Source organism: Mycteria americana (assembly GCF_035582795.1).
Source record: "Mycteria americana isolate JAX WOST 10 ecotype Jacksonville Zoo and Gardens chromosome Z unlocalized genomic scaffold, USCA_MyAme_1.0 Scaffold_18, whole genome shotgun sequence".
Lineage (NCBI taxonomy): Eukaryota > Metazoa > Chordata > Aves > Ciconiiformes > Ciconiidae > Mycteria > Mycteria americana.
In genome coordinates, this window is record NW_027445436.1 from 14,594,366 (window position 1) to 14,603,946 (window position 9,581).

Here is a 9,581-nt window from a genome sequence, read left to right on the forward strand (position 1 = left end):
CAGATGAACTGTTCTATAAGCAGCTGGGAGAGGCCTCACGATCACTAGCCCTTGTTCTTGTGGGGGACTTCAACCTGCTGGATGTCTGCTGGAAATACAATACAGCAGAGAGGAAACAGTCTAGGAGGTTCCTGGAGTGTGTGACAGATAACTTCCTGACACAGCTGGTGAGTGAGCCAACTAGGGAAGGTGCCCCGCTGGACCTGTTGTTCATGAACAGAGAAGGACTTGTGAGCCATGTGATGGTTGGAGGCCTTCTTGGGCAGAGTGATCACGAAATGATAGAGTTTTTGATACGTGGAGAAGCAGCGAGGGGGAGTCAGCAAAACTGCCACCTTAGACTTCCGGAGGGCAGACTTTGGCCTGTTTAGGAGACTGGTCGAGAGAGTCCCCTGGGAGGCAGCCCTAATGGGCAAAGTAGTCCAGGACGGCTGGACATTCTTTAAGGAGGAAGTCCTAAAGGCACAAGAGCAGGCTGTCCCCAGGTGTCGAAAGGCAAGCCAGCAGGGAAGAAGACCGGCCTGGCTGACTAGAGAGCTCTGGCTCGAACTCAGGAAAAAGAGGAGAGTCTACGACCTCTGGAAGAAGGGGCAGGCAAGTCAAGAGGACTACAAAGGTGTAGCGAGGTTGTGCAGGGAGAAAATTAGAAGGGCCAAAGCTGAGCTAGAGCTCAGTCTGGCTGCTGCTGTAAAAGACAACAAAAAATACTTCTTCGAATACATGAGCGGCAAAAGGAGAGCTAAGGAGAATCTCCAGCCCCTAGTAGACGGGGGAGGGAACACAGTGACCAAGGATGAGGAAAAGGCTGAGGTAATTAATGCCTTCTTTGCTTCAGTCTTTAATAGCAGGGCCAATTGTTCTATGGGTACCCAGCCCCCGGAGTTGGAAGATAGGGACGGGGACCAGAATGGAGCCCCCATAATCCAGGGGGAAATGGTTAGTGACCTGCTGCACCACTTAGACACTCACAAGTCTATGGGGCCTGATGAGATCCACCCGAGAGTACTGAAGGAACTGGCAGATGTGCTCACCAAGCCCCTTTCCATCATTTACCAGCAGTCCTGGCTAACTGGGGAGGTCCCAGCTGTCTGGAGATTAGCAAATGTGACACCCATCTTCAAGAAGGGCCGGAAGGAGGACCCGGGGAACTACAAGGCTGTCAGCCTGACCTCGGTGCCAGGGAAGCTGATGGAGCAGATCATCCTGAGTGCCATCACACGGCATATAGAGAATAACCAAGGGATCAAGCCCAGCCAGCATGGGTTCAGGAAAGGCAGGTCCTGCTTGACCAACCTGATCTCCTTCTATGACAAGGTGACCTGCCTAATGGATGAGGGAAAGGCTGTGGATGTTGTCTATCTAGACTTCAGTAAAGCGTTTGACACGGTTTCCCACAGCATTCTCCTGGAGAAACTGGCTGCTCATGGCTTGGACGGGTGTACTCTTCTCTGGGTAAAGAACTGGCTGGACGGCCGGGCCCAAAGAGTGGTGGAGAATGGAGTTTACTCCGGTTGGCGGCTGGTCACAAGCGGTGTTCCCCAGGGCTCTGTGTTGGGGCCAGTTCTGTTTAATATCTTTATCAATGATCTGGACGAAGGGATCGAGTGCACCCTCAGTAAGTTTGCAGATGACACCAAGTTGTGCGGGAGTGTTGATCTGCTTGAGGGGAGGAAGGCTCTACGGAGGGACCTGGACAGGCTGGATCGATGGGCTGGGGCCAGTTGTATGAGGTTCAACAAGGCTAAGCGCAAGGTCCTGCACTTGGGCCACAACAATCCCATGCAACGCTACAGGCTTGGGGAAGAGTGGCTGGAAAGCTGCCTGGCGGAAAAGGACCTGGGAGTGTTGGTTGACAGCTGCCTGAATATGAGCCAGCAGTGTGCCCAGGTGGCCAAGAAAGCCAATGGCATCCTGGCTTGTATCAAAAATAGTGTGGCCAGCAGGACTAGGGAAGTGTTCGTGCCCCTGTAACTCGGCACTGGTGAGGCTGCACCTCGAATACAGTGTTCACTTTTGGGCCCCTGTGGGATAATTGCTGAGGTGACTTAGAAATTAGAACTTATATTCACACTTTTAGGTAAGGCACAGCATTGAAGAAGCTCCCCAGGTGGAATGCGGCTGACATGCAAGGAATCCATTCCATGGAAGTTCCCTAGGCCTGCAACCTTAGATGTTGGTAACGCCAGGGGATCTTGGTGTGCTGACTCTAAGAGGCACTGCTCGGAGGGTGGAGCGGCGTGGAGATGCCGCGGCCAAGCTCTGCAATTATATGGGAACTTAAAGGTGTCATGGAACTGATAAGCTGCATATTTACTACCCTGGGCCAACAGCCTGCCACGTTTTTTGACAAAATGCCATCCTTTTGGTGAACTTTGCTCATTATAACATCATTATAATACCAAAACACACCTCCATCCCAAAAGCTACCCGCCTCCAAGGTGCGACCACCCCTCACTGAGCTTGCACTCTGAATTTTCCTAGCTTATACCTTTAAAAGCGAAGCAAGAAAACTTTACACCAATCCTAAACAAAGGTATGTACGACTAGAGTCACTCAAGCTCCACCTGAAAGGTGAAAGATATAAAATGGCTTAAGAGAAAGAGAATGTTAGGGAAGACACCATCGTGTACCACTCTGACGTTTGGGATCAGTCGACGGGCTGAGCCTCTCTTCCCCCCCATCAGGACGCCTTCGGGTAAGATTCGAACACTTGGTTATACCAGGTGCCTCCCCGGGAAACTTAGAAATCTCTATAGAGTCGCTTTATTATCTTTTAACACGTTTGTAGCTGGCAGTGTTACTCATATTCTTGGTATTTGCACGTGCTTTGCAGACAGTGAATTTATCACCGGTAATCCAAAGAACCTGTGTGTCTGTTGCTCTAATAAACTGCACTCTTCATTGATCTAGCCGTGGTAGTTCTCATTGAACACGACCAGACTCTTTAAGTGTGGCCGTGATAGTTCATGCAACACGACTAGACTGGGGGTGTAAGCGCGTTATTAGTGAATCTGTAATCGTGAAGTTCAGTACGCTGGACACGACCGGACTTATAACGTTGTAAATTAATGCTGTCGCCTTAGAGAAAGCCCTGAGAGGGCTCTGGTTCTGATAAGTGGCTATACACACAGTCCTTAGAAAATAAACTGTTGACCAAGTCTGAGACTAAGACTGGACCTAGCCACACCTAGACTCCTCTCTGAGAAGGAGTTTAGAAAGCAAGGGGGTCCTGTCTGAACCTCGTGACTCAACGGGAGGGTTCCCCCCCCCCCCCCACCCAGCCACTCCTCAGACTCCTATTTGTATGCGACAGTAACTCTTAACGCAACAGCCCCTCAGTACAAGAAGGATATTGAGGTGCTGGAGCATGTCCAAAGAATGGCAACGAAGCTGGTGAAGGGTCTAGAGCATAAGTGTCGTGGTTTAGTCCCAGCCAGCAACTAAGCAAGAAAACTCGTGGGTTGAGATAAGAACAGTTTAATAGGTAAAGCAAAAGCCGCGCACGCGAGCAAAGCAAAACAAGGAATTCATTCACTACTTCCCATGGGCAGGCAGGTGTCCAGCCATCTCCAGGAAAGCAGGGCTCCATCACACGTAACAGTTACTTGGGAAGACAAACGCCATCACTCCAAACGTCCCCCCCTTCCTTCTTCTTCCCCAGCTTTATATGCTGAGCATGACGTCATATGGTATGGAATAGCCCTTTGGCCAGTTTGGATCAACTATCCTGGCTGTGTCCGCTCCCAGCTTCTTGTGCACCTGGCAGAGCATGGGAAGCTGAAAAGTCCTCGACTAGTGCAGCAACAACTAAAACATCTCTGTATTATCAACACTGTTTTCAGCACAAATCCCAAACATAGCCCCATACCAGCCACTATAAAGAAAATTAACTCTATCCCAGCTGAAACCAGGACAATAAGTCTTATGAGGAGTGGCTGAGGGAACTGGGGTTATTTAGCCTGAAGAAAAGGAGGCTGAGGGGAGACCTTATTGCTCTCTACAACTACCTGAAAGGAGGTTGTAGAGATGTGGGGGTCGGTCTCTTCTCCCAGGTAACAAGTGATAGGACAAGAGGAAATGGCCTCAAGTTGCGCCAGGGGAGGTTTAGACTGGATATTAGGAAATTTTTCTTCACCAAAAGGGTTATCAAGCATTGGAACAGGCTGCCCGGGGAAGTGGTTGAGTCGCCATCCCTGGAGGTATTTAAAAGACGATTGGATGAGGTGCTTAGGGACATGGTGTAGCGGTGGTCTTGGTAGTGTTAGGTTTACAGTTGGACTTTATGATCTTAAAGGTCTTTTCCAACCTATACGATTCTGTGATTCTGTGATTCTTTGTTAATACCGTTTTCATCACAAATCCGAAACATAGCACCATACAGGTACTGTGAAGAAAATTAACTGTGTCCCAGCCAAAACTAGTACAGGATGGAAGCACAGTGCTACTATTTGTTATGCACTGATACAGACTGCAGTGGCACAGGGTGAAGCCCCTGAACACCTGCAATACATTGGCGACATCATCATGTGGGGCAACACATGAAAACAACAAGCAGGTAGACCAGGCTGCCAGAATTGAAGTGGCTCAAGTGGACCTTGATTGGGAACGTAAGGGTGAGCTTTTTGTAGCCCATGAAACATCAGGACATCTAGGGCAAGGTGCAACATACAGATGGGCTGGTGATCAAGGGGTGACCTTTGAAGGCATTGCACAGTTCCACCATGAATGCAAAACACACACAGCAATCAAGCGAGTAAAGTCTCTCTGGAAAGGAGAACTGTGGCTGGGATGTCAATATGGGGAGGCCTGGCCTTTCCTTCCTTGGGAAAAGGCAAACAAACAGATTTGTGGCACTGCTTTTGCTCAGGAACCTGGGTGTACTTGGTGGGTAATGCAGGAGGATGGGGAAATCTGGTGTGTACGTCAAGGAGATTTAACCTTGGGGGAAAATAACACCTGATTCGAGTTATATGTCACAGGAAGTGCTACAGCAGGAACCACTCGAACTAATGGAGAATGTGCCTCACAAGAAACTGGGCAAGTGCAGCGGTAACCCAACCTGAGCTGGCTTTGGCACCCAACAACACAACACAACACAACACGCTGCCTCTCCTGTCCTGAGTGGCCATCATAACAGATGGAGCCCCAGCCATGGACTAAATGAACAGACTTTTCTGGACATTTAGGGGATGGCCCATAAACTAAGGGAATGATATCTGTGTATATGTCAAAGGACGGGGAAGGGGGTGGTGGTTGATGAGGATGTACTGGACACTGTAGGACCTAAGTGTGACACAAATGATATGGAGTAAAGGAATATAGAATAAGGGGTGGAGATTGTAATGGGTCTGGCTGGGATGGAGTTAACTTTACTCATAGCAGCCTGTATGGTGCTGTATTTTCGATTTGTGGCTGTCCTGGTTTCAGCTGGGATAGAGTTAATTTTCTTTCTAGTAGCTGATATAGTGCTGTGTTTTGGATTTAGTATGAGAATAATGTTGATAACACACTGATGGTTTAGTCGTTGCTAAGTAATGCTTACACTAGTCAAGGACTTTTCAGCTTCCCATGCTCTGCCAGGTGCACAAGAAGCTGGGAGGGGGCACAGCCAGGATAGTTGATCCAAACTGACCAAAGGGCTATTCCATACCATATGACATCATGCTCAGCATATAAAGCTGGGGGAAGAAGAAGGAAGGGGGGGACTTTCGGAGTGATGGTGTTTTGTCTTCCCAAGTAACCGTTACGCGTGATGGAGCCCTGCTTTCCTGGAGATGGCTGAACACCTGCCTGCCCATGGGAAGTAGTGAATGAATTCCTTGCTTTGCTTTGCTTGCGTGTGCGGCTTTTGCTTTACCTGTTAAACTGTCTTTATCTCAACCCACGAGTTTTCTTACTTTTACTCTTCTGTTTCTCTCCCCCATCCCACTGTGGGGGGAGTGAGCGAGCGGCTGTGTGGTGCTTAGTTGCCAGCTGGGGTTAAACCACAACAGTGGCTAAAACAGCGTTGATAACACACCAAGGTTTTGGCTATTGCTGAACAGTGCTTGCACAGTGTTGAGGTTTTTGCTTTTTCCCACTCTGCCCCCCTCAGCGAGTAGGCTAGGGGTGGGCAAGAGATTGGGAGGAGACACAGCTGGGACAGCTGACCCGAATTGACTAAATGGATATTCCATACCATATCACGTCATGCTCAGCAATAAAAACTGGGGTAGAAGAAGAAGGGGGTGGGGTTTTTTGGCTTCCAAGGTGGCTGTTGCTTGGAGACTGGCTGGGTGTTGGTCTGCTTGTGCAAGTTGGTGAGTGATTGCCTTTGGGTCGCTTGTTTTTATTCTCTTACCTTCAGCTATTAAACTCTCTTCATCTTGTCCCACAAGATTTTTCACTTTTGTTCTTCCTATTTCTCTCCCATCCCGTTGGGAGTTGTGGGGAGTGAGCGAGCAGCTGTGTGGGTACTTGACTGCTGGCTGGGGTCAACCCATCACAGATACTAAGATCTGTGTTTGTAGCAGCGCATCATGATGAGTCAGGTATTAGAAGTGGCAGGAAGGGATGTTTGGGTAGCATATAATTGCTCATCCTTCTCAGCAGATTGTGCTGCTTGATACTCTGGAGAGCTACATTTTAGGCAGCCGTTTAAGATGCGGGAAGGGAGGTGGACAAGCAGTACATATCTGTGTGAGAGACTGAAAGAGTTAATGTCTCAAACATTGTGGCGACTTGAGGCGCTATTTGCATGGCGACAGCAGGTCGGCGAGCACGGGGTAGGGGAGAGCCAGAGCGGGCGTGGAGAGCGCGTCGGAGGATGCGCGGTTCCGGGTTCTGCCACACCTTACCATGTATGGCCAGAGGTCACACAGAGTTTATCTGAGGAAGGGGCTTGCAACCGCCCGAGAGACCCTTCGCGACCACCCCCCTCCCCCAGCGCCTGCGCAGAAGATTGAGAACTTTCTAGAACAAGAACCATGTAAGTCCTGAAGGGGCGTACCTGGAGGCGGGGATTAGCTTATAAAAGACATGCCCCCCCCGCCCCCCCTAGGGAGGAGCTCGCACGCCCACCACTGGAGGATTGCCACGTCTGTCATCGTCATCGCGGGATCCAAGGGTGGTGATACTTTTTCTTTCTCTTTCCTCCTCTCTTCTCCTTTCCTTTTCTTGCTTCTCTCTTCCTCTGCTCTTCCAATATATATATATATATAAAAATATATATGCAAGTGTGGGATAAATTGTGACGGGTTGCCCGGAAAATAGCTCCATTGCCAAATCGCCTTTGTTCGTTCGTTAAGCTTGCCAGTTCGTTAAGTTTGTCCATTTGTGGAATTCGCCAGTTAATAAAGTTGCTGGCCAGACTGTTCCTCTGAGTCATTGTCATGACTCTACCGACCACGCGGCTCTGCCGAGCAGAGATCGGCTTTTGTCGGTACACAAACAGTCGGGGAATCGAAAAGATTCACCCCTCTCGCAACCCACCGAGTGGGACGAGACATTAATTTGGTGTCAGAAGTGGAATTCCCTGACTTGATCAGTGAGAGGAACAGGGAGGGGATATCGATTGAGTCGAGAAGGGAGGACGTGAATCGGCTGAGTCCGAGTCCTCCGGCAGATAGATGATCATGGCTTCCTGGGTTCAGCCTGATCTGGACTGCTCCCCTTTGTTGTTAGAGTTGTTAAAAGCTGTTGTTTTGGGTGTTTTAGTAGCTGCGCTGATGGCAGCGCAGAAATATAAGTGCATGGTAAAATGGGCTGAGTGAGAGGCGAGCGAATCGTTACAAGATTTGGTTAAAAGCTTGCAAGCGGAGCTGGAAGCTGAGCAGAAAAAACAGGTGCGATCGGAAATAGCAGCGACTAGGTTGCAGAATCAGTTGCACGACGCTTTTGTCAGGGAGCACGAGTTGTGGTCGGAGCTAGCGGAGGTGCGGAGGGAGGATCTGGAGAGCGAGTGTGGGCACTGTGGTCTGTCTAAGGAACGCGAGCTGGCTGACAGAGGGGTAGCTGGCCACTACCCCTGGGAGGAAATGGAACGGGCAAAGTGCCAACATGAGAGAACTGCTCCCCAACTTCGCCCACTTATTAAAACGGAATTTCAATATGAAGGGGGTGCCGATACTGCGCCGGAAATCATAACAAAAGAAATACCCTATAGTGCAACTGAATTGGTGAAATTACAAGATAGATATAGTAGGCTCCCTAGAGAAATGGAGACAGAATATGTGTGGAGGGTCTCCCTCACGGGGGGGGACAGAATTAAACTTTCTGAGGAGGAGGCGCAGCGATACTGGGGTCCAGGCGTGTTTCTAACTGTCCCCAACACTCGAGCTCCCTGGTCCCTCCCTCAAAGGGCGGCATACTGGGCTGGAGGGCTAGACCCCTTGGAACGGGGAGATCCGGTAACCATCCCCACTCCGGGACTGGATCAAATTACCGAGAGCGTGCAGAAAGACGCCTGCCTCCAGCTCATGCATGACCGGCACTTAATACCCCATCAGCCCTCCCCGATGTTGCTAAAAGCCAACCCCAATCGAATGAAACCCCTGATAAAGGGCCTCCCTGACCCCCTAAAGCTATATGCCATACAAATCCAGGACCACCTAAGGGCAGCGCTCCCAATTCAGGAGCGTTTAACAGAAATGCTAACGCCAGGGAGAAACCAAACGCAGTCCACTCCGGCAGAATTCCCCCTCACCTGGGGAGGGGTTGCGCAGGGGCTGATCAGTTATAGTCGCAATGTGGGGATCTCCAGAGGGGAACAAAGGGGTAAAGCTACGGTTAGGAGAACCAAATTAGACAATCGGCCTTTAAACGGCCTACCCCCCGGAAGAAACCTAGGGTCAGGGATGACAAGGAGCCAACTCTGGAGGGAGGGCTTACATAAGGAAATACCTAGAGAACTTATGAATGGGTTATCTCTGTCTAACTTGCAGTTATTAGTACAAGGGTGGAAAGACCTGGATAGACCCCGGCCGAACCGAACTCTCCCTCTGCCCCCCCTGCGGAACATCAGGGTACTGAAGCCAAGTCGGGAAACCTGTTCCGCCGTCCCTATTAAGTGAGCCGGGGGACGGCTTGTGGACTTATGTAAGACGGCTCACAATGAATCAACAGGGAGACTTGATGATTACCTTCCCTATAGGCCCCCACAAAACACCAGTTACCTTTTTAGTGGACACCGGGGCACAAATGTCAGCTCTGCATGCAGACGTGGCTGCCCGCAATGACATCGTAACAGATAAAAGGAAAATATGGGTTACCGATGTGTTTGGAAATTCCCTGCCCCAAAACACGGCCACGGTGAAATGTTGGTTGCCCGAGGAGGACAGCCCCATTTGGGTAGTTATGGCTGTTGGCCCTTACCCAGTAAACATTCTGGGACTTGACGTATTAAAAGGGAGAGGGTGGGAGGACTCCAGCGGGAAGGAATGGAAATTTGGGTCCACCACCACCTCAGTGCAACTGTTACAGATGGCCCCAACACTTCCCCCATCTAAAATAGTAAACGTAAAACCTTACCCCCTACCGTTGGGAGCCAGAGAAGGAATTAGCCCGGTGATAAAAGAGCTACAAGAGCAGGGGGTGATTATCCA

General features: G+C 50.0%; 1 protein-coding gene across 1 annotated transcript; it reads left to right on the forward strand.

Moving 5' to 3' along the window:
* The first annotated feature begins 7,975 nt into the window (after positions 1-7,975).
* LOC142402875 (uncharacterized) lies at positions 7,976-9,050 on the forward strand. The gene has a single exon (XM_075488767.1). It carries the CDS (start codon positions 8,016-8,018, stop codon positions 9,048-9,050), a length of 1,035 nt encoding a protein of 344 aa, XP_075344882.1. The 5' UTR covers positions 7,976-8,015.
* Positions 9,051-9,581: the final 531 nt, after the last annotated feature.